This window comes from Neocloeon triangulifer, unplaced genomic scaffold, assembly GCF_031216515.1.
Source record: "Neocloeon triangulifer isolate White Clay Creek 2 clone unplaced genomic scaffold, ASM3121651v1 ptg000010l, whole genome shotgun sequence".
Lineage (NCBI taxonomy): Eukaryota > Metazoa > Arthropoda > Insecta > Ephemeroptera > Baetidae > Neocloeon > Neocloeon triangulifer.
Genome location: NW_026775552.1, coordinates 79,356 through 105,317, shown reverse-complemented (window position 1 = coordinate 105,317; position 25,962 = coordinate 79,356). Strand labels below are relative to the sequence as shown.

Sequence of the window (25,962 nt, the reverse complement as noted above, 5' to 3'; positions counted from 1 at the left end):
CGCCGGCCGATATCCTTTCATTCTCGTATTTTTTTATTTTTGCTCATCAGCGTCGTCGCTTGACGGGCTGGCAGTTGATCGATCCAAGAGCTTTTATCCAGCGCGCCTTTCAATTTTCATCAGGTGGACTCTCCCGCGCTTGCCAATCAAACGGACGTGTTGCTTTATTTTGACTCGAGTGCACTCAAAGGGTTCTGCCCATCTTCCAATCACCATCCTTTCCACGGATATAAAGAAAATTTGACCTGATTTTTCCTCCTTTCACAGAGGCTCAAATCACTTATTCCAAGCTCCAAAAAAATTAGTAAAAATGGAATGAATGAAAAAAATTTAATCTTTTACCCTTGAAATTGCCAACTTATTTTTCTGAAAACAGCAAATTTATCTGATTTTCTAAGGGTAAAAAATCTGCAAAAAATTCATATAAGTCGTTCTTTTTTAAACAATGGAATAAAATATAGAAACCTAATTTAAGCTACAAGAAATTAAGAAAAAATTATTCCCATGAATGAATTAAATATAAAATGAATATTTATGATTCAACTGGCCAATACTGTTTTCAAACCTGTCACTGCCAAATGCTCACATCAGTATTTGTTTTTCAATATTCTGAACAACCACATGAAACATTTTTACTCTCCGGCGACTGTTCATTTTGCACGGTGTATTATTTTGATTGAAAATTGGTCCGTATTGTGATAAAGGCGGAAACACCGGCCGTGCAGCTAGTTTGCAATCGATAACTCTCGGAGTGAGTTTGTTCGGTCCATTTGAAACTCGCTCACGGCCGCACGCGAAATCCTGCTGCCGACCTTTGTGCGTTCCACCTGCTCGTGTCCCGCGGGTTAAAGCGTCTCTTTGGAAACCGTTGTGTCGCACGCACACGCCAGCTTTTGTCGTCCCCAACTTTCTCTGCCTTCCTCGCAACAACAAAGCAACAAATGCGTTTGAATAAGAGATTATACAATTGGGCACAGCCAAAGGAAAGCAAGAAAGAAAATAGTTATTGCTTTGTTTTTTAATAAACTTGAACTATATTAATTTTTATGATAAATGCAACAAAATAGGCAATTCAAAATTGATTCGTTTGAGGCTTCATAAATTACGAATTGGAGAATGTTTTAATTAAAATTTGTTAATTTTCGTGTTTCATATAGCAATAAATTCGTCAGAGGTCAAATTATTAATAAAATTAGAGACAATAATGAAAATTTAAGGGTGGATATGTGGCAAAACTATTATTATAAAGGAAAAATAATTTAAAAATTATTAATATTTTAATTATCAGGTAGCATTAAAATACAAATACCTTTTGCCAAACAATTCTGAATATTTTTGCTAAAAACTTTAAAGATCGATGTAAAGCACTTAAAATTTTTATTTATTTTGGAGTGGAAAATTTAATTTTCATTTAAATTCATCAAATAAGGTTGATTGCAAGTTTAACCGAACCCCTTATTTTAGCGGATCCAGATACATGTTTTAATAAATTCCTCGTTAGCACAACCAATTTGCGTTTGTGTTGAGCCGAAATATTTCAACTCGACAGCACTTTTGTCAAGAGGATGCTCATTCTGCTCAAATTGGAATTCCGCTTGGGTGTGTCTAATAAAATTTCATTTGCGTCATGCAGGCGTCCTAAATCCGTCTGCAGTGGTTGAATGTGAGTGAACCGCAAATAAATTGCAGTCTCGGTATATATTTCTTTTATTACATTATTTCTGTTGAAAGGAACAAAACGCACGCGCCGGCCATAAAGGGCAATTGCGGCGCAACGTGCGCTGTGATTTGAAGTTACGGTTGAAAGTAGAATTGCCGTGGCTATTTTTCTTTAATGCACACACTCCGTCCTCATTCTGACGAGAGCTCAACAATGCAGGGACGAGAAACGAGATCGACCACGCAGCAGGTGTTTGGGGCCATCAGCTGGCGCCACCCCCACAACTTTCGTTCGTTCACGCACGCAACTGTTGCTGACACCCAAATTACAACACTTCAAGCCTTGCCCTAAACGCAATTTGAATTGCATTATAAATTGAAATGATAAGTTTTGTTATTGTAATGAATTATTAATTTAAAGAGAAAAATATTTAATAATAGTTAATTTAGTAATATATTTGAAAAAATTAATTTTATAAATGCTTAATTAAATGGGTGGTACTGCAGCGAGCAGTGCTTTTGAGTTTCTCTTCAAAGCTGCAGCAGGCGAGGAGTTGCTTGACAGAATTACTAATCATGTCGACAAAATCCAAAATTGATCAGCTGGTGCCGCACGTCAATTAAGTTTTGTAATGCGCCGCGCACAACCTTATCCTCTCGGCGTGACTTTTTAATTAAGCATTTCAGTGGGAAAAGCGCGAAGTATAAAAATGCACTCAAAAGCGTCATGTTTATTAATTAATGAACGTCACGGCGAAAACAGCATTACGCGGATATGAGAGTAGAAATTTTCTAGAAACGCTCGTTATTAAAATTGATGATTTTTCACTCCGTCGTGAATGTTCGCTTTAATGAAAAGTTTTAAACTTCATAATTAAGGAGAGGTTTTTACAGGTTTGCAGAAAATGTTCGCCTATTTTAAAACCTGCTTAAATTATTTTGATTGATGTGATTAATGTGTCTTAATTTCATTTAATTTTTTAAGTACAAATAAAAAATATTCTTACAATGAACAAAAAAACTTTCTCACCGGATATTTATTTATTTTAAATTTTGCATCACTTTAATTAAAATTTGTAATGAAGTGTTTCTCGAATGAGTTTTCATTTAAATCTGTATACATTAATTTTAAAACTAATAAATTTGTATTAAAATAAATTTTCAAAACATTTATTTCAATGTAATTTATCTAAACAATTATAGCGTTTGGAACAAGAAATTTTTTCAAAAATATTTTAATTTATTTTTATGGCCTCCTAAAATCAGCAGAGCTGGAAAACTAAACAATCTTACTGCGATCATAGAGAACTGCACTCTGACGGCTCATTCGCCACTTTCGCAGGCTGCCTCTCGCGCCAACACACCATCTGCCGTGCGGGTTGCAAACTCGTTGCTGGCAGGGGCAGCCGTGACCATATCAGAATGTGACGTGTTGTAAGTTTTAATACAACGGCGCGTGAAAAATACGCTTTGACTAAAATAAAAAAGTTTTGGATTTACGTGTCGGCAGCAAAATGGCCAAATCTGCTGACTTATTTTGGCAAAAAAGGCTTCAGCCGAGCTCAGCTGCGACTCAACTCACTCTGCGATAATTTACGAGTTGGCGTGCGTTTGTCGAACTGGACATAAAATGCCCCGGAGCCAGTGAACGCGGTCGTAAACGCGCTGATTGGGATTGCTTGGGCCGAAAACGATTTCGGAATGTGAACTCGCTCAACATTATTAATTGGCCAGCTTTGTTTCTGAGCACTTTATTGCACTCTTTCTAATATATTTTCATTCCCAGCATAAAAATATTTATTTTTTCATGCGATCGTATATCATTTTTACCATAACTTTGGTTTATTTGTCCACATTGTTGACATTTTAACTGTAAATTATTGTTTATAATTGCTTTTGAAATTGCAGTTGTTTATTTTGATTCGAAATACGTTTCCTGACAACAATTATATTTCATCAGGAACTTGCCAAAAATTGAAGTGGAAATTAAAATATTTTCATTTTATGTAATTGTCAATTATTCAAATGAAAACAGACAATTTGATTTTCTAATAGAGTTATTTAAAAATTGCTCATCTTAACCTGTACGATCGCCAACGATTTATGAATCAAATTAATATGTTTTATGCTCTCTCGTTAAAATTTAGTCCTTAGGAATGAGCTAAATGAAAACTGCACCCGACGTTTTTCTAGTGAATTTTCTGCTTATCCAACGACCAACGGCGCGAGTTGATTGAAGAGAACTTGGAGTAACGGAGGAAAACGGTACTTGAGAGTGCAAACAGCGTCCCATGCTGGTGCATACGCGTATTAATGCACTTTAATTCATGCAAGGACGAACTGAAATCAAACAACGAACCGACCGTGCACAATACCCACTTCATTACTCGACCGGGAAAAAGTGGCGCAAACATTTTCTGCTTCATTTCCAGCAGCGCGTTTTTATTGAAAACAATAAAAGTCTGGCATAATTGCGTATCCGAAGCAAACTTCATCTAGAAAATTTCCAAGAATCGTTTTTTTTTAACATAAAAAGGTTAAATTAATCTTTGGGGATGGGAAATTATATTATATCATGTCTTTTTCTCACGGTCATAAATTATTAATAAAATTAGGGAAGAAAACGTTCATTAGCTGAAAACTTTGGCTCTTTCCTTGTTGCAAATTTGTTTTTGAGCGTCACTTTTGTTAATAAAATTCAATTTTCCAACAAGAACAAAAGCCAAAGTTTACATTTTGCAAAATAATATGTTTCATTTTTGTTCAAATAAATTTTAATATATTTTCTGCTTTTCCTGTACTTTTTATGTAAAGGTTTTTTGCTGCATTCATGACTCATGACTGTATCGAATGAAGAATAAATAAATAAATAGATAAATAAAAAAAAATCATCTTCAAAAGAAAAAAAAAGAATGCTTAACTTAATATAGAACTGGATTGCTTGGCTTTTAAGTCTTGCTTTCCAGTCACATAAGCACCGGCCGATAACTCCGTTTGGAGTTGGCTGGACTTGTAACTTCATTCAAATAAATTTACTTCATTTTAAAAAAAAAAATAATAATTTTTTTTAACATCTGCACTAAAATATGTAAAAAATTTAAAACCCTTTGAATTGGTATAAAATTTTAATAATTTTTACTGCCAATTTTAGAAAATTTACAACAAACTTATAAAAAAACAATGTCGCCTTTTATATGCGTTCCCGTGGGCAGAAACAAGATGAAACCGCGGTGATGTCTTTTTATTTCAAACTTTCCGAGTGACCCGCTTTCCTGCGCCGCACTTAAGCGCAACTGCAAAAACAGCTAACGCGCCCGAAGCTTTCGTATCATTTTCACGTCTTGCAGAAAAATGCAGTCGTTCCCCGGCGGCTGCACTTGGCGAATAATGTGAGGCCCCGAGGGGTCGCGCGGCGCCGCGATTTAATAAAAGCCAAAGTAGTTTGCGTCTCTCAGCAGCGTGTGAAACGACCAAATTGCTAGTTGTGTCGCCGCCACAATGGAAAAAGCTCCGAGCCGCACGTGTGCATTTGCATCGAGTCGTAAAAGGAAATTGCAAATTCAAGACTTGCACCGGCTTCCCTCCCAGAGACAAAGAAAAAATACTTTATTCATTTAGAACTTTTGCTCTGGTGATTTCTAGAATTTTTTTTTGAAGCAAGCTTAGCAAAACTTCTAAACAAAAATAAAATTAATTTAATTCAAATGAAAATTTGATTAAAAAAGCATTGAAATAAAAAAATTCAATTCTTCTGGTTTAAAAGTAAAAGTAAAATATATTATAATAAGTATTATTATTTTAAGTATTAAAACAGTTAAAAAAGTTATATATAATTGATTTAATTGTCAATAATCATATTTCAAAAGAACCTGTATTTTATTGTATTAAAAATTTCTAAAAAATTTCTATTTTTATGTTAATTTTGTAATTCTTTTAACTTTGCACAAGGGTAGAAAGGAAAAGGCACTCTTTTCAACACGGGAAATTTTTGGGGGACGATTCTATTTTAGTGGGAAAATAAAATATTCCAATAATTTTTGAATTTAAATTTCCTTAATGAATAACATTTTGAGTCGTTTCGTTTCTATAAAAAATCAATAAAAGATTTCATAAATTAATGGGATCGCGGTCACAGAAAGGCGTGCAAAATAAAGAGAACAATGAAGGCAGGCTCTCTTATTAAAATTCTGATAGGGCAGGATATTTAATAAAATCGCTCGCCCGCAGACACCGCAGCGTATTGTTCTCGTCGTGAGACGATCTTTATGTGGCGCGGTGAAAAGAGAGCAATATCTCGCAGCGATCAGAAGATTATTTCCTTAAGATTTATTTCTGTGACACATGCACTCTGCAAAAGCCCTGTGGTGTGTATTTCAGCAGCGGTTTCATCGCCACAGACAAAGAAACAAACAAACAAACAGAGCAATTGATTTCTTTCTTCAAAATGCTGCAATTCAGCTGCCAAAAAGTGAAACCACCCAACAACGAAATGAGATAATATATAATTTTTATTTCTTTTTTAAATTTAGTTTTTTAAATTGCTTATCCCTTTTGGGAAAGGCACCAGCGGTAGAAGAATCGCAAGGATGAAATTTTGAATTAACAAGTTTTGGCAATTTTTTACTTTTACTATTTTTTGTTTTTCATTTTGATCTGATAAAAAATTGTATTTCAATTTATAAAAGAAATTGGCGAACTGCAGGAGACACTGTTTGTCGCAAAATGGCTCACAGTTGAAACGAATCAGGCCGAGAGGTTGCGTCATCTCGAGGGTCTAAGTGGCCTCAAGCAGGTCAGTCAGAAGTAAAGCTCTCTCGGCCTTTTCTCATCCGCACACGTCGCCCTCACGTCTCTCGTGTGTTTGCACGAGACAATGCGCCGCTCTTTGCCGTGAAAGCGCAGAAAGAAAGAAAGACACCGACGACGTCCGTTTCCTCCATCAAGAAACGAGGCCTCGCTTCACGTGTGTGTGTGTCAAAACGGACCCTTTTATATTTTCTTCTCCATCCCTCAAATCCGTTTGTTTGCCATCATCTCTAATCCAACTTTTCTGTTATGTGGACTCTTGGAAAAGTTGAGAGATGCGTTACAGATGCATCTGGAGTTTGGAAATTCAAGAGTTATTACTCGCCAACCAACTTGGTTTTTTTTCGCTCTTTCTATAGGAGATAGTGCTAGTTTTTTATTCAACAAAGTTGTGAACAGCTTCTGATTATATTGTTCACCGAGAAGGGTTTAAATCTTTCCAAGAAATTAAATTGCATTATTGAACTTCATTAACCAATGCTAATTCTATTCATAATACCAAACAAATTTTGGATTTACAAAAATATAATATAGAATATATTCAATTATTTCTAATTAATGTATTTTTACTTTTCTGTGGATAAAAAATTGAAACGGAAATTTGCTTTTGGCATAAAAAAGCCGAAAACGGGCTTATTGAATTTTTATCTCACTGCGTTTGAGCAAAAGGAATTAATTAATTAATTTCCGCGAACCCCCTCCATTTCATTTGCATCAAACGCTTTCTCACTTCACTGCGTCCCTCTTGGATTGGGGAAAAGGCCCGCGTTTTATCTCAATCTTTGTCCAAATCAACATTATCTTGAACACTTTTTAAGTCATTTAAACGGTGTTAATAAATTATCATTATTGACCTTACCAATATTTAGAAAAAAAGTGGGAAAATAAACGATTTCTTTTACTTTTTCGATGAGGTTAATCACGATTTCAATTTTTATCCACCTCGAAATTTAACGCTTTCATTTTGCCAATATTTGTTTAATAATGTTTGAAAGAACTGGTGTGAAACATCATATTTAATTTTTATTATCTTATTAGTAATACTTATCAAAGGGTAGATTAAGATTTTATTTATTATTAAATAATAATAAAAAAATGCACAACTCTTTCTCTACTATTTATAAAATATCCACGGTGAATGCTTTTTAAATTGATGTTTACTTGGAATCGTTTGAAATAAATAATAGCAAAAAGTTGGTATTTGACGTGAAAGCAGTTAAATTCATGCCTTTTGGAATCTGTGCGACCCAATTTGAGCTGCAAATTTCTAAAGCGTCTTTTTCATTGAGGCGCATAACAGAATTTCATTAGCCGAGTTCACGCACCGTTCGCTCTCTCTCTCTCTCGTCTCGTGTAATTGGTGCACCCCATGCACTGCAAGAGGGTGTGTTATCAGGAAGGGTGCAGCTGCAAACTTGAGACCCACCGCAGCCGCAAGTGTCGTGAGCAGCCCCCGCACCACCAAGCAACTATGCCGTGCATTGTTTTGCGTTTAAACGCAATTATCGCGGATGGCTGAGATTTAATCACAAGTTAATTAAAACGTGCAGTGCATCATCCGCGGCTTCACAATTAAGTGCCGAGCTTGTTATTAAATCTATCGATGCAGATTTAATTTAATTACTGCAGAAAGTAAGCGGGATTGATGTTTACTCGGCGTTGGTCATAATTTCCATTTGCCAATTCCGTAATAGAAACATGTATTAATTAAAATGCAATATATGTGAAATATCAGATATCCGCTTCATTAAATCGCCAGGACTTGACTAGAATAATTGGCTTCAATTGTAAATTTTATTTTGAATTTTGTATCATTTTAAACAATTGGAATTGGTTAATTTTAGAACTATGCGGTTGATGTTTTTAAATTAAAATTTAGAAATTAAATAAAAATATTGATAATAATCAGAATTATCACAAACTATTTGATCAAGTTCGTATTTCAATAAAAAGACTGAAAATTCTGTCACGCAGTGGAAAAATAATTTGTGAATATTAATTCTCTTTAAGATGTGTTGAAAATTTTACTCAATTGAGTTTAAAAATACCTAGCTTTTGAGTACTAGAAAGTTTATTTTGATAAAATCAGTAATGCAATAATTAATAAATTAGAAATTGATTAATTTAATATTTCTAATTAAAAAAATTAAAATTACAAAAGATTTGATGATATCTTTAAAAATGTAAAACCAATAAATTAAATCACTTCAAGCTGCATTTCAGCAGAGCGTATAATTTTTCTGAGGAGAATGGATTTGTTCCTCTGGTCGATGGCAAGATTTGTCTGATTTTGAGACGGCAGGTGGTGCTAATGAAGGCGCTCGGATGGCCTGGCTTCCGGGGTGTGGTGCTCGCCAGGGTGTGGTCTCGGGAAATGATTAGTTTGACGCGTCCAGCGCTGCCTATGCCCGCCCGCGTGGTCCGTGCTCAGCCACGTGTGGAAATGAGACCGCAGTCATGCGGCCTAATGGGGGTGCCAGCAACAAGCGACCCAAACTCGCCCGCTGCTAATTTCAACGCATGAGTCGCGACCAATGATAGCCTATGCAAACATACCACCGTGGCTGTCTTTGAAGTCGGCGGCGGCGAGACGCACAGACACGGTACGTGCGACGTGGGCCCGATCCAGATTACGTAATGTTCGTGTGAATGTAATGAAATAGAAATTTATTCTATTTTTTTTTTTTTTTTTTTTTCTACCAAAAATGACATGTTTGCATTAAATTACGATTTATGCAAGTTTAAAATGATTTAATTTAATTGAATGTTATAAATTTTTATTTTATTTTATAAAATGAAACAAGAAATTCAAAGTTATGTTCCATTGTGCAAGTTAAAAGAACAAAAACCAAGTCAACCGAGGCTGGTTGCGGCCGATGGGATCTTTTTGATCCCAGAAGCTTTAGCAAAATTCTTGCAGTTTTGTCCAACAAGTCCTTTCTTTTCAAAAATAGATTCCAACAATTTAATTTAAACAATAAGATAATGTAACAATTTGGACAAATAAACAACAGTAATATTAATTATTAAATTTAATTGCAATAAATACTTGAAAATTACATTATAAACATTAAATAGAAATAAATATTTAAAATAAAGTTTTATTTTATCAATGCCGTTATTTTGCACTCAACCAGCAGAATCACGTTTTCTGTTCAAACTCCTAACCTAGAAAGTTACTGTAGCAAGAAATATGATTCACTGACTGTGAACTTTCTGCCCTGTTCTTTCATCTGCAGTCGAAAGAAACAAGATCAAGTCGAGAAGCGCCACAGAAAAGACCTTCGGAGAATTCGGGAATTGGCGAGAAAAGTGTTACGAGGGCAATAAATCCAAAGTAAGACGAGAATGGCCGAGCTGCTGCTAAACTGATTACTTTTGCCATCATCTCTCGCCAGCCAACCTCTGTTCAGTGTCAGCACTTTCCTCTCATTACTCGCTACATCTGCCGCATTTAAAACTGACAATTAATCTGTTTTCAGAAACGCTCTTGGCACCCTTTTCCTTGCTCTTATTTTCTATACATGCGGAAGAGAAAATTCATTCGAATGAATAAAATGCGTCGGTGGGAAAAAAAAACCTGCTCTCTCATCCGCAATCAGTTGATGGACTTTGCGACCGTAGAATTTTTCCCTTTTTCCTTCCATAAAAAAAAACAGACACGCTGCTGGGACGGAGCACTACACTTTTCATTTCTGCGGGAAGGTATTTGAAGATAGCGGATGCAAATTCGGTGAAATATAAAATTCGCTATCTCGCTTTTTCCTCGTAAACAATGTCGTTTGGCTTGGATGGAGAAATTATTGATGCGCGCTGAGAGAGAGAGAGAGAGAGAGAAAGGAGGATTATCTTTCGCAGCTGCAAAAAGGGTCCTCTCAGCTGCCACAAACACCCACTCTGCTCGGCGAAATGCGTCTTTAAAGTGACACAAATACGCTTACGGCGACTGCAGCTGGGGTTACGTTCGCCTTCCTGGCTGCCACTTTGCGTCGTGAGCGAGGAAATGAGCTTGACGAATTATCTCGCCAACGCAGCATCACTTCCATGTTTGATAAGAGAAGATAGCAAAAAACTGCCGTGACAAAAAAGTGCGTCTTTTTTACACGTCAAGGGTTTTTAAAACTTCATTAAAATTTGGAGTTGAAAATCTATAAGCTCGATCAAATATTTTAAACATTTGAATTCATAAAGATTTATATTAGTAAGTTTAAATTACCATTTTTATTGTTCCTCTTCCTGTAAATTACCTTTTATTTATTTAATTGACACACCGAATTTGATCGAATTTTTTAACCGAATAACAAAAGAAACATTTTAAACAAGGAACAAGCCCAAGTTTTATTCTTTATTACAGAAATGTATTTTATATTTAATTAAAACCAAAGTCTGCTTCTTGTTTGTGAAAATAAAACAACCAATTATAACTTTTATTTCTGATTTGACACATTATCCTGCGGGGAAATTTCAGAGACGCATCTTTTGAAAGTTTGATTGAAAACATGTTGACACCAGAGAGTTGCGTTCCATTTCGAATCAAACGTGCTTTTGTGAGCCTTTCCTTCTCATTCCATTTCCAAATGAACATTTTTGAAGTAAAACGCCCGAGAGCGTTTTCGACAACAGTCCATTATTAAATTTTCAACATCCTCACGCAGGGAGAGAGAAAGTGAGAAGTTCCAATAAAACGTGAAAGCGGAAATTTTAGGGAGGAGGTGGCGCGGAAAGTTCCCAAGTGGCTCAATCGAAACGATGATTTATTACCAGCCTAGATAATACAAAGGCTTGCAAATAAACTCCCATTGGCAATCAAAATGAGCTCAAAATATACACTTCAGAGACCGTCGTCAGAAAAGTGCTCTCGGCAAAGGTCCGAATCCAAAGAAGTTCATGGATCTTTCCTGCATATTGCTTTGATCTGCTAAAATTAGATTTCCAACAGACTGTGTTTATAGTCAAAGAACCTCACCGGCAAACTCTCCCCAGGCCCAACCAGCAAGTTGGGTGAAATTTAATCATAACTTGGATATTTTCGGGGAATTATTTGTACCGAAAATTGAAATATCCAAGCTCTCGGTCCATCAGAGAGCGATGAAGTTTTTTTTTAATATTCATATCTCAGTGGTTTAGGGAGAATAAATTTTCATCAACGGGCCAAAGCAAATTGAAGATGGAGCTGGTAATTATTATTCCTGTGGAACTCTTGATGAATTTGTGATTGAAAACTAATTGGAAAAATCATTCGAGTGTGTTTTTTGCCTTGATTTCTCTTTATTCATCTAAATGAAGTGAAAATTCAAACTAAAAAAATTCACGTAAAATGAAAAAAAGTTCACCAAAATCAACATCTGGAGAAGCTGATTAAGACTCGTTTTTCATTTAAATTACAGAAATTGATAGTTTTGCTGCATTTAATGGAAAAAATTACTGAAGATTTATAAAATGTTATGAAATCTATTTTCATTCTGTAAAGAATTATTGAATTCATTCAATTTTCCTGAATCATAGGACTAATTTATAATTAAAAAGGTGTAGTGAATTTTCCGTTGATTGAAATTTTCTGCAAAAAAAATCATTGTTTTTTTATAGGAAATCACAAATAAAAAACATAATATAAATGATTGTCGTACACATTTTATATGGGAAAGACTCATACTTTTTTTGAGCATCAGATGATGGGAAAACGCTTTCTCCTCTCTTTCAAGGGTCGCGTCTTGGGCGTCGTCTTTAATCCAACAGAAGCCGAAAGTCAATTAAGCCCTTCTCTCCGATACACCCTCGGCCTGGCTTCCTTTCGACGGCTAATCAAACTGACTCTGAGCTGGGGCCACTCGCGAAAATTCTATTTATATGTAAAATTGTTTTGCCCAGCCGGCGTCTCTCACCATCCAACCTCATTTCTCGGCCGATGAGTGAATTCCGCTGCAAAATAATAAAAAAAAAATGCATAAATAAAAAAGAAAGCAGAATAAATTTACTTCTGGAAAAGGAGATTTCATCTTTTTTATTGCCGTTGAAAAAAGTTTTGAGAGGAGTGAATTATTTCATTGGAATTGAAAATTGCCCGCGAGAGAAAGAGAGTGATAATTGTTTGGCAAAAACCGTTTGAGCGCGTGCACTAATTTACAATTTCGCACCCATTTGCATATTGATTACTCCGGCGGCGGCGGCGCTGCTTTTATGCCCACGTTATGAGAGACGCGCGCCTTTCTTTCCATTAAGCCGAAAGCAGTTGAAGCACAAGGGAGCGAGTGAGGCCGCAAAAAGGCATTTATTCTTCATCCGCTGCCGCAGAGTAACGAAGCGATTTATTCAAATTATGCACAAGCAAACATGACCTGCCAAGCGCAAATGGCAACTCAAGAACATCCACAATTCCATTTTGTGTTGCCCCATTTTCTTGAGGAGATCTTCCACTTTTTAATGTGTGAAAAAAATTATTAAATTAAATTGCATTAAATTAAATTTATCCAAATTTTAGGACAATTATTTCTAATTGAAGTTCGATAGATCAATTCAAATCTATAGTTTTTACGCTGAAATAATTTATTTTATTTTTATAAAAGATATATTAATTATTTAAATTGTGTGATGTTAATATTTGATGATTCAGTTCTCAATTTAAACCAATGCTATCTTCTAAAATGATGCCTCAGTCAATGGAAATCATCTCTAAAAATCGAAGAAACGAAGAAGTAAAATTGTCATCAAAATTTGATATTTCACTGATAAGACATGTGCATTAGTTAAAAAGACAATAATTGTTATTCTAAATGCCTTGTGTTTTTTAACCTTCAGTCAAGAGTGAATCAAATTTTATGTCGATTAAGTCAAGCCACGCTTCTAGGTGGTTGAATAATTTTTTCAGTATTTCTGCCCTCACCCATTTTTTCTGCACAAAAAGGGCTATTATTACCGTGAATTATTGTTTAGAGACTCCCTGAACGACGACCAAGCTTACACTGTGCATTCATTTTTTTTTTGCTCGAGTTGACGAGAAACGTGGCCAATTAAAAGCGGGTAATTAGAAGTAATGGGAAAGCTGAACCCTTTCAAGAGTTGAATAGCAACCGGCGGAATAATTTTTTTGATTAGCCTTCGAGTCGGCAGCTCGTTAATGAGTTCCTTTGCCATTTTGAACCACGATAAACTTTTGCATTCGATGCAAATTTTCAGCAACTTAAATAAGTTGGTATTATTCCAAAAAGCAGCTGTATTTTCTCAGAGCCAAGTCCGTTTTTTCCTTTTTCCTGCTTAAGTTAAGTTGCTCTTTGACGCAGTTCCGATTTTTTTTGCGTGGGTATGCAATTTGCTGGGCGCGTTGCCTACGCTGCAGTTCACGAGTTGATGATTTTTCTGAATTGATTAAAATTTGCTGTACCTGGCTAATCTGTAATCAAATCAAATGCAGCTGCGTTTGATTGAATTTTAACTTGATGATTTAGCGACAAATTATTAATCAATTTAATACCGTTGGGATGTCAGTTAATCAATTTAACCATAAAATATATTGATTTTAATGAATATATCGGAATATATGTCAGAGCTTTAAAAGATTGGTCTCAATTGTTGCAATTACCTTTCACTTCTTGATAAAAAAAAATATCATTTTATGTTCAGATAAATATCAATTATCCTGTTATTTTTGGGTTTTTAAGTTTCAAAATATCAAATGAGGGAGAAAAAAATTGAATATTAAATTATATTTAATCTCAAATCAGATATTGGAAAATCCTACTAAATAATCATTATACTCGAGTTTGAGCCGCTCAAGCATGAAATCGCAAGAACATTTTGGTACTTCTTGTCTGTTTGCTCGGTCGAAAGGAACAAGCAAAATGCAAAATCTCATGACTTTTTGAAAGCGGCTTTGGTCTCTTTGATGAAAGAAAGTTGCCAAAGCAAACAGGTCCTCCAGACAGTCACCCCATGTTTAACCGCGGCTTTTTCGCCGATTTATTCACAAAGCGCCGCGTTTGTAGGTCACACGACGCAATCTCCGGATTTTGCAGAAACAAGGCCGAGCCCCGAGTTTTTCTTTCTCTCTCTCAAGAGAGATTAAGTTGGAGTCCCGCAGGAGAGGCTGTCGGCGCGATAATACGCCGAGCCGTGTGTTTATTGCCTGCTGAGAGCACAACAATGTAGTGCACATTCTAATTAGCATGCACATTGTACGTTGGGTTCGAATGGATTAATTCAAAGCAGGTTGCCAAAACGCGCGGTGTAGTAATTATTGTCGAGGGTGCATCTTGCATGCCGGATTTATTGCACCGTGTTTGCGTTACTAATCACCATTGTACGTCCTCAGTTAATTACTTACACCAACACACTAAACTTCTGCTGGTTAATTTGGCAGGCGGCGAAACACGTCCGACAGGAAATTATGTGTAATCATAAAAAGATTTATTACATGTGCAGTTTCTCCTTTTGTTGGTTAAAAAGTTCAAATTTGCAAAAATTCTATCATTCTTTTTTTTACTGCAGGCACTGCAGGAACTTTAAATTAGTGCTTTATTTTGAACCCTCACCTATTTATTTATTGATCATCGGCTCTGGCTCCGGCTCTTGCTCCGACTCCTGCTCCGGCTTTCGGCTCTGGCTCCGGCTCCAACTTTCGCCGGCAGTGCACTTGTTACTCCGACTCCGGCTCTTGCTCCGACTCCGGCTCTTACTCCGGCTCTTGCTCCGACTCCGGCTCTTGCTCCGACTCCGGCTCCGGCTTTCGGCTCTGGCTCCGGCTCCAACTTTCGCCGGCAGTGCACTTGTTACTCCGACTCCGGCTCTTGCTCCGACTCCGGCTCTTACTCCGGCTCTTGCTCCGACTCCGGCTCTTACTCCGGCTCTTGCTCCGACTCCGGCTCTTACTCCGGCTCTTGCTCCGACTCCGGCTCTTACTCCGGCTCTTGCTCCGACTCCGGCTCTTACTCCGGCTCTTGCTCCGACTCCGGCTCCGGCTTTCGGCTCTTGCTCCGACTCCGGCTCTTACTCCGGCTCTTGCTCCGACTCCGGCTCCGGCTTTCGGCTCTGGCTCCGGCTCCAACTTTCGCCGGCAGTGCACTTGTTACTCCGACTCCGGCTCTTGCTCCGACTCCGGCTCTTACTCCGGCTCTTGCTCCGACTCCGGCTTTCGGCTCTGGCTCCGGCTCCAACTTTCGCCGGCAGTGCACTTGTTACTCCGACTCCGGCTCTTGCTCCGACTCCGGCTCTTACTCCGGCTCTTGCTCCGACTCCGGCTCTTACTCCGGCTCTTGCTCCGACTCCGGCTCTTACTCCGGCTCTTGCTCCGACTCCGGCTCCGGCTTTCGGCTCTGGCTCCGGCTCCAACTTTCGCCGGCAGTGCACTTGTTACTCCGACTCCGGCTCTTGCTCCGACTCCGGCTCTTACTCCGGCTCTTGCTCCGACTCCGGCTCTTACTCCGGCTCTTGCTCCGACTCCGGCTTTCGGCTCTGGCTCCGGCTCCAACTTTCGCCGGCAGTGCACTTGTTACTCCGACTCCGGCTCTTGCTCCGACTCCGGCTCTTACTCCGGCTCTTGCTCCGACTCCGGCTCTTACTCCGGCTCTTGCTCCGACTCCGGCTCTTACTCCGGCTCTTGCTCCGACTCCGGCTCCGGCTTTCGGCTCTGGCTCCGGCTCCAACTTTCGCCGGCAGTGCACTTGTTACTCCGACTCCGGCTCTTGCTCCGACTCCGGCTCTTACTCCGGCTCTTGCTCCGACTCCGGCTCTTACTCCGGCTCTTGCTCCGACTCCGGCTCTTGCTCCGACTCCGGCTCCGGCTTTCGGCTCTGGCTCCGGCTCCAACTTTCGCCGGCAGTGCACTTGTTACTCCGACTCCGGCTCTTGCTCCGACTCCGGCTCTTACTCCGGCTCTTGCTCCGACTCCGGCTCTTACTCCGACTCTTGCTCCGACTCCGGCTCCGGCTTTCGGCTCTGGCTCCGGCTCCAACTTTCGCCGGCAGTGCACTTGTTACTCCGATTCCTGCTCTTGCTCCGACTCCGGCTCTTACTCCGGCTCTTGCTCCGACTCCGGCTCTTGCTCCGACTCCGGCTCCGGCTTTCGGCTCTGGCTCCGGCTCCAACTTTCGCCGGCAGTGCACTTGTTACTCCGACTCCGGCTCTTGCTCCGACTCCGGCTCTTACTCCGGCTCTTGCTCCGACTCCGGCTCTTGCTCCGACTCCGGCTCCATTTTTCGCCTCTTACTCCTGATTCGGCTCCGACTCATGCAGTTCAGAAAAACCTGGTTTTATGAGTCGATTTTATTAGGTCAAAATCGTTTTGGGGGTTGAACTATTCCGTCAATGTCAAAAAGCTATTCGGCCAAAGTTGTTCGGACAATGTCCATTCGGCCAACGTCCTCTTCAGGTCATTCGGTCCAAATACCACTACCCCATTTTATTTTTATTTTTGTAATTCATTTTTAAAACAAATTAGAAGAAAAAAAACCAGAAAAATGTCTGCTTTTTAAATATGCAGTAGCAAAATACACGCGAAAACAGGAAATTGCGGTGTAGTTTAAAATTGTATGTTGGAGTGAAATAATGACTGGTTTAACATTGACTTTTATATGTTTTATGTCAAAACATTTCCAGTTTTTTTTTTATCTCAATGCCGCATTAAACATACATCAATAGATCTTTGTTGGCCCACATATTGAATGACTGTGGGTATTATTGGAGTTGTTAATTGGATCGTTTCCAACACCGTTACATTTCCCACGAGTGGTCAGCTTTGACGAGTCTCTTTTCACTGAAATTCAATACACGATTTTAATCATGCTCCCGTTGGCATTTACCTTTGCTATAAAAAAAAAAAAAAAATGTGTTCTTTTTACAGCGCAAAGTAAATTAAGACAATGAAAACAGCGTTGAGGCCCCTCTTGAAATCCGCGCTCGTCGCGCAATTGTTGCTCGCGGGAGCGGTGCATAAATAATGAAATAACACTCGACGCAAAACTCAACACACTCGGCGCGCGCACAAAACGAATTTGCACAGAAGCGAAAAGGCACACAAAACAGCGCACATAACAAAGTAACACAAACTCCCGCCCGAGGTAATTATTATAATATAACTACGTCAGCGAGAGGGTTTGTAAAACGGAGAGGGAAATTATTATTATGACAGGCTGGCAATTATATTTATGCAATCAAAATTTTGCGTTATTACAAAAGATCTCGTTTCAAATTTAATTTACATTATGAATATTTCATTAATTTTAATATAAATAGGCAAAGTTAATTAAAATAAATGAGGAAATATAAACTTGAAATTGTTAATAGGAAATTTTCAAATGAAAGAGGAGCTTTTGGTATATTTACACCCAGAAATTATTTACTGAACTGTTTAATTTGTGATGAATGTACATTTTGTTTCTTTTTTTTTCTTGTTGAATGACCTTTTCATTTTATTTTTTCCAACTTGATGAGGGTAATATAAACTCTGAAATTAATTTTTTAGGCTCGAAAAATCAAAATGAGCTCCATAAATCTAAGTCAGTTCCGTTACTCTGTTTGCCTTAATTCTCTGGGTTTTGATTAAGCTTGTGCTTTTTTGAGTCATTAAAATATCAATTTCTTAATGAAAAGTCTAAATTTTGGTGTTTAATCCATACTTTAAAGCCATGTTAATCTCGCAAAGTTTCAGCTAAAAACTTTCTGTTTTACTCTTAAATAAAATGTTTAAAACTTACTTGTACCATTTTTATTATGTTAGATTAATGTTTTTTTGCTTCTTCGGTCTGTAAAGTTTTCCTTTCTCTTTTGTTATATAATTCTTGAGCAATTATTTTTTGTTCTGCCAGTGCACTTGAAAACAAAGTTGACCCGCTTGCAATGCCTTCTTTGTACGGAATGGCAAGCGCGGGCGGTTCCTCCGAGTTTCCCATTCATGAAGGCGGGCGAATTGCGCATGTGTTTGGTCGCGGGTGCGCGTTGTTCCGAGGGAGCGACCGAGACTCACTCGTCGGCCTCCGCTCCTGCAGGACAGGCAACCCGCCGCGCTCTGCAAAATGTTGTTCTGAAGGACGATGGCGTGGCTCTTGTTGTTGCTGTGGCTGCTGGGGTGTTGCTCGGCCGGCCACCACCGCGCGCACCACTTTTTGCCGCGCACCAGGCACGGCCACTCGCGCGCCCTCAGGCACTACTCAGGGCTGGTGCAGGCGGCGCACTCAGGTGGCGGCGCCACCTTCGCCGCCGCCCCCTGGCCCGTCAAGAAGGAGGCCGTCGTCGAGGGCGACCTGGTGCTCGGGGGGCTGATGATGGTGCACGAGAGGGAGGACTCGATCACGTGCGGGCCCATCATGCCCCAGGGCGGCGTGCAGGCCCTCGAGGCCATGCTCTACACCATCGACCGCGTCAACGAGGACAAAAACTTTCTGCCAGGCTGCACCTTGGGCGCCCACATCCTCGACGACTGTGACAAGGACACGTACGGCCTCGAGATGGCCGTCGACTTCATCAAAGGTAGGCGAGTTTAACGAGTGGGAAACATTCATGAGTAGTCAAAATAGATAAAAATAAATTAAAGGTTTTAAAGTTAAAATAAATACTCAACTTTCAGCATTTGAAAGGTTTTAACAAGAGTTCTCCAAATTGGCGGGATCCATCCTAGATATAAAAGGGCAACACTTCCGGTCATTTTGAGCATTCTAGGCCAAAATTCAGTTTTGAAAATGAGCAAAAATGTGAAGAAAACCACATTTTTGAAGATTACTGCTTTTCTACTACATTTCCTTTTGGATTTAGAAGAAAGTAGTAAATACGTAAAATGTGCAAAATTAAATTTCCTACAACTTTTGTAAGTGACATTTTTTTGTAAAAAAAAAAAAATACTCTGGCCGGTAAAAACATTTTTAACCTTTAAATCGATTTTTTTTTAATTATCTCCAATTTTTAAATATGTATGTTTTGTGCCAAAACGAAGTCTGAACTATTTCTTACTGTTCATAACTTTTATGTAACAATTTCGTCTTTCCATTGAACCATCAAGAAAACGTGTCCAAGTCAATTATAATTAAAGTCATGGTCGTTGAAAGATAATTCTGAAATTATAATTCCAAGATATTCAAATCAAGACTCTGGCAGAGGCAATAGGATAAAATGATTTTTCATTGCAAGTACTTTGACTGGTAAAAATTCAGCTTTCATGGAATTCTTACAAGGTCAAAACTTCATTGAAATTATGTATTTTTTTTTTTACAAAAAATATCTTTTCTCTTCCTGCGATTTTATAATTACATCAAATTAGTGAATAATTTACTAAAATTCAGTGATTTTTACCTTTAGCCCGTTTACAAGAGAAAGTGTAATTCAGTTCCTCTACTCTGTCGATAATGCCTCTTTCCTCCACTTTCATTCAATATAAAGTGAAATAATAAACGAAATTTCTATTTTTTCCTGGAAAAAGGACTTTTGGATAATTTTGAAAGTCCATGCTTTTTTCGTTTATTTTTAATATAACTTTTGAAAATCAGTACCGTCAACTCTGAAGAAACGAAACAAAGAAGCCTCTAGAAACAAAAGACTTTATTTTTTTTATTATTGAGTTTATTTTATTTTAACCAATTCATGATTCCTTCGATAAAAAGCAATAATATCCGATTTTGGCTCTTTTTTGAGCAGAAGAAATACTAAAAAACATTTCCTTAATCTGGTTCAATCTGGTATAAAGATTTATTTTGAATTAAAATACAAATTTTCATTTCTATTTACTGCTGCAACAACTCTGATTAAATAAAATATTATGCAGAACTAAATTCACCATTACAAGTTTTCTACATCGACGAGTGAAAAGCCTTTAAAAAGCTGGTAATGGAAAACGGCTGAAATGGCTGCGATATAAAAATAAAGCTACGCCGTATTTGAATCAAAACTAATTCAACGCTTTTTCTGCGGAAAGCGTTTTTTTTTCAGACCTACGTGGTTCAATGTAAAATTTTACCTCATATTTTGCAAACAAAAGTGGACGTGATTTCGGTGGTAATTTTTTTTTACGTTATCTTCCGCTTTGGGTGCATTTGCATAATAACGCCCTAATACGTTCAGCTCGGCTTAATCTGGTTAATTGTCAATTGCTGTCAGAGTTGCAAAATTTTGATGTCGCGTGTTACGGCCCCTTTCAAAACACCGCTAAAACCGCATCCGTCGGGATTAATTTAACCCTGCGGTGGCCCCTCCCAAAAATGCGACCAGCCCTTTATTGTTTGGCTCGGCTTTTACGAGCCGATGTAAATAAATCTGCTGCTCGGATTTAAAGACGGTCACGCATTTAATCAACTTCAATGATAGAAAAAGGAGTTTTGAGCACTGAGACCTTTTTACAATTAGTCTGAATTTTGTAATAGAATAATTTAGAATTCCTCCCGCCCCAAATAATCTTGACCTGTTGTGAGAGAATAAAAGAATTGAATAGAGCTGAAATTATTTTTTCTTCCATTCACTTCCATTAATAAAATTTTACTAGTACAAGTAATGTATGGAGAATCAGAATTGCCAAGTTGATATAATAAATGAGCTAGTAGTGCTGCCGATGCCAAAACACAAGTAAAAATTAATGTACGTTTCTCATGCCCACAACCATTTTAATTATGAACGATCAAAGGTGGGCTCGTTTCTGGCCAAACTTTGCCGCCGTTTCATCTTCTATTCACTCGGCAGATTTGTTAAATAATTTCTTGGAGACGCGCATTGTGCCTTTGTAGGTCTTTGGAAACTCTCAGGAGGCAATCAATAATTATTATAGCACATGATTCAATTTATACGCAATACAAAGCACAATAATAGAAGGTTACAATTAATTCAACACACCTGCGTGCACATTTTAATAGAACATTCATTGAAAGTTCATGCGTGTCTAATTTGACGTTGGAGAGCAAAAGGTTTCTATTGCAAAACCGACGGTGTTTGGCGTAGTGGTTAATGTGATTGGCTGAGGTGACCTGGTGGTCGTGGTTTCTATCTCGGGTCTGCATGGAAAAAACTCTGAATCTGTCAGCTCATAAGTCTTCAGAAAATTATAAGTTTGTTTAAAATGAAACGAAAATTCACGGAAACAAGCAGACTTAAATTGAAGTACAATTATGTTATTATTTTGTTCAAAAAAGGAATTAAGGCCTCCTTATTGTCATATTCAAAGTCTCTTTTTAAAAAATCATGGTTTATTTCAAATTTCAAAAATTCTAATAATAACAACAACAGTTTTGACGGATCAAGTAATTTACATCTAAAAAATTTTTAATTTCAAAAACAAACAATAAAACAAATTTTCATAGCTGTTATTACATTCCAAATAAGCATTAAAACAAGTATTTAATTCTGATTTTATATTTGATCGAAAGTAAATCGTATTTAAGATCAGTTTTTATCATTTGAGCCATATTAATAAATTTAATTTTAATTCGGATTGAAAAAAATAACGCTTGCTTGTCTCTCATTATTTGCCAGTTTCATTTTATTTACTTTTGTTCAAAAATGGGCACAGTGCCAATGGTGCATTCCACTTTACATGAACATGCTAGGTTATTCTTGTTATTCAGAATTCGTACACAGTTGTTGAGACAAGAGCAATGAAAAAGTTTGTCACAGCCGAGCAAGCTAACAATGGGGAGCGCATCTGTGCACCCGAGTGACTTGGTAATTCTCTCTGAAATCACAATAAGTGTGGCGACTAAAGGTTGCACTCAACCTAATTATTATTAAATTGTGTTAATCTTGGCGTTGCTGAGTAAGTGCGGCTTGCGGTGGTAATTCTGCCAGAAGAGTGGCCACGCTGTGTAATAATATCGCTCGCTGCTGCGGTTATAAAAAAGAAATAAAATTGAAACTGCAATAAAAGTTGCGAACGCGCCGTAAAATATATTGCATTCTCGAGCCGCGCGCATCACATACATCATCATTTATCAGTGCGCTCGTAAATCGGAATTTGCATCTGATGAAACTTTGCTCGTCGCAAAACTGGTTCAAAAGAATTTATTTCTCTCGTCGGCTGCCAAAAGATGATTTATTTCAAATTTTTTTGCCTCAAATGTATCGATTTCCAGCCCGGTCGGGGAAAAGAGGTGTTGGTCTTGCTTTTTAATTGCAGTGGAAAAGTGTAAAGAAAGAAGTGTTGAGGCGCGTGTCATTAAGAAACGGCATCGGAGGCAGCTGCGATTCATTCGTTCCCACAGCTGGGCTGCAACTCTCGCTCGCATTCAATTATCCGACGAGCTGAGCAAATCGCTTTCCATGTATGAAAGGGATAAACTAATTAAACGCTGGAAACAAGATTATTCTCAAGCACTTGCCAAAGCGGCTGGATTAAACTTATATTGCTGTCAGAGTAATTAAGCGTTACATAATGTTTTGCTCATTGACCTTATTAATCAAGGCTGGAAGATAATCAAACTTTTATCGTTATTTCCTTCAAAACTGGCATCAGAATTGTTATTTTGAGATAAACGTGAAATTTTTGCAATTCAGATTTTCCGGCAAATCGTTTTTTAAAAGCAGACAAAAATAAAAAAACATTCGTCCCTCCTTTGGCAATCCTTTGAAGGGCCTCTTTAATTGCCACCCACTTGGATTTTTTTTTCCTGTTCCGTCGCCAAAATCAACATTGGGCTTCAATGTTTGCCGAAAAATCGAGCATTGCCCGTGGGTAATAATTAATGGGCGGAGGGTGTTTGAGTTTTAGTGAGCTTGCTTGGTCTTCAGTTAAACACGGTCTCCTTTGAGGCCGGATTTTGGACCATTCAACGAAACACTCGACGTTCTGGCTGGGCCGAAAGTACAAACAAGGGAATGCCAACGAGTAAATCCCTCAGCAGCGGAAAGTTTCGGCCGTTCGAGAGCGCTTTTAATGGAGGTTTATCTTTGAGAGAGAGAGAGAGAGAGAGAGCAATCGCAGTTTGTCACACTAGTTTATTTACATTCACATACGCAAAGCAAAGGAAAATTTCCAAACACAGGTGGATATATATTGACTTATCCATTTTGATTAACATTGAGCAGTCGGACGGCAAAATGTAAGGAAAAGCAAACTTTGGAGGAAATTCATCCTTATAATCTATTATTTTTACACAAATATATGCAAATGATTATGATTCCCGCTTTGTTTGCCATTTGATTACTGATTACATAATAAGACCATGTGAAACGGTAGTAAATTATAATTCTAATAATATTTTCATCCAAAATTTATTATATATTTTTAATTCTTCACAAAACAAGTCACAATTAAGGAGAAAAAGGTTTTAATTTTATTGCAAATAAATAAAATGAACTCCCTGTGCATAAATCAAAAGTTGGAGTATGAAAATCGATGCGAAATGTTCTGTTTCCCGGAGAGCTAAGTTCGCATCACTTGACAAGTTTATTTACTGTTTATTGCCCCCGCTCTGATCTTATTTGATATAGAACTGTGTGAGCATCAAAATTATTGTGCATACTCTGAGCCTCTCTAATTACCACAGTGCAAACTGGACCAATGTTGTTTGCAAATTACGGATTAAGGGTGGTAATTATGCCTTTGTGCGTTGGCCAAAATTACAAATTCCTAGCGAATTTCACAAAGGACTAGTGTGTGTATTTGCAAAACGCGGCACTGCGGACTGACTTAATTAATTGATAATGTAAGCATTGGGCAAAAATTTATTCCTAATGAGCCACAAAGTTTACCTGGAAATATACATTTGATTGATGTAGTTCTGTAATATTATAAAAAAATTCTATTCAATAGGTTTAAAAGTAATCAAAAATCAAATTTTTTATTCCAAAAACACTGGAATTTAATTCAGTGATTTAAATTATTTTAATAAAAAAAAAAATAACTGAAATAAATTCTGGAAATCTCATTTCTTCTCATCGAGAATGAAAATATTATTTTTATATAAACTTGAATTTAAAATATAAATGAATTCATAAATATTTATAAAAAACATTGCAGATTTAATTTTGTCAAAAATTGCAGGTTCTTTATTGACAAATATTTCAATTACTGTGAATTATGTCAGTGAATATTAAGAGCACTCTACATGAAAATCGAGTTTTTTGCTGCGTCGGAAGAAATTATAACAGATCAATTAGATTAGATTTAGATTAGATAATTGTTTTATTCATTTGAGCACAAATTTACAGTCATCAACAAGCACAAAAATACCTCCAAAACATGTTAATGTTGCCCGTAGAACACGTCAAGTCATTACATGCTAATTAAAATTATGTCCGAAAAATTCGAACTGATCGTAAAACAAATTATCATTCAACACCTTTTTAACAAGTTTCTGAAAATCTTTGCATTTAATTCTATCTTTTATTATATTTGGAAAATGATTAAATATTTTTGCAATCATTACAAGAGGGTTTTGACATGTCATAGTTAATGAGGTGCTTTCAACAAAAAGGTCACAGTCATTGGTCACTGCACCTCTCGTATTATACGACTTTGCATCCGGAACATCTTTTTTTAATCTAAATTTCTCAGGGTATTTTTGAACAAATTTCATACATTCTAGGATATACAGGCAGTATGCTGGTAAAATATCAAATTGACGAAATAGCGGTTTACAGGAATCAAGTGGCAGTACATGTCTCGAATAATTTGTGCCTGCCATTGATCGAATTACTCTTTTTTGAGCCACCAATACTTGCTCCATGTAAGGCGAGCCACCCCAAATAACAATTGAATATAAAATATGGCTTTGAACATAGGCAAAATAAACCACTCTCAATCTTTCTCTCGACACATGGCATCTCAGCATAGTAAACATAAACGCAGTGCTACGCAATTTATTCACCACCATTTCACATTGTTTATGCCAACTAAGAGTATCGGACAAGTAAACGCCGAGGAGTTTTCCCTCATTACAGATTTTAATTAACTCATCACAAATTAACACTTGTGGTTGCACTATATTTCTAGATTGGGGTGTGTGAATCTGTAAAATGCTGGTTTTAGATGCATTTAATTTAAGAAAATTATTTTTGGCAAAACTTATAACTTGGCCGTTGACCTCAACTGTTTTAGTATTTACTTCCTCATACGTTTTGGCTCTAACAACGACGGAAGAGTCGTCGGCAAAAAGAAAAAGACATGCAATTATAATGTATAATGGGAAATCATTACTGTAAGTGTTCCATCCGAAAGGACCTAGGGTAGTACCCTGTGGAACTCCCATTGAGCTAGATATCAATTCAGACTGTATGAGTGTCTCAACATTATTTACATCAAATGTCTTAAATTGTACATACTGTTTTCTGTCAATTAAAAAGCTGCTTATCCAAGATAGAGCAACCTTATCAAGACCATAAATCTCTAATTTTTTAAGAAGAATTTCGGGCACAAGACAGCCGAATGCATTGGAAAAATCGTACAGGATTACATTCACTTTCTCACGTTTCTCCACACACCCATACACCTCAGTAATCATATCGAAGAGAGCAGTTAAGGTAGATTTCTTTTTACGAAAACCATGTTGGTTGGAAGATAGCAAACTATTTTCTTCAAAATAATGTTCCAAGCGGTTT

General features: G+C 37.4%; 2 protein-coding genes across 2 annotated transcripts in view; one reads left to right on the top strand and one right to left on the bottom strand.

Moving 5' to 3' along the window:
- The window catches only part of LOC132195673 (probable metabotropic glutamate receptor mgl-1), a 131,342-nt gene that overhangs the window by 65,508 nt on the left and 39,872 nt on the right, over window positions 1-25,962 (top strand). The window lies entirely within an intron of this gene.
- LOC132195781 (serine/arginine-rich splicing factor 4-like) lies at window positions 15,131-18,344 on the bottom strand. The gene is given in 9 exon segments (XM_059617989.1): window positions 15,131-15,416; window positions 15,564-15,785; window positions 15,787-15,909; window positions 15,944-16,094; window positions 16,126-16,247; window positions 16,282-16,392; window positions 16,427-16,535; window positions 16,567-16,665; window positions 18,296-18,344. Coding segments are annotated over 9 exon segments (1,272 nt in total).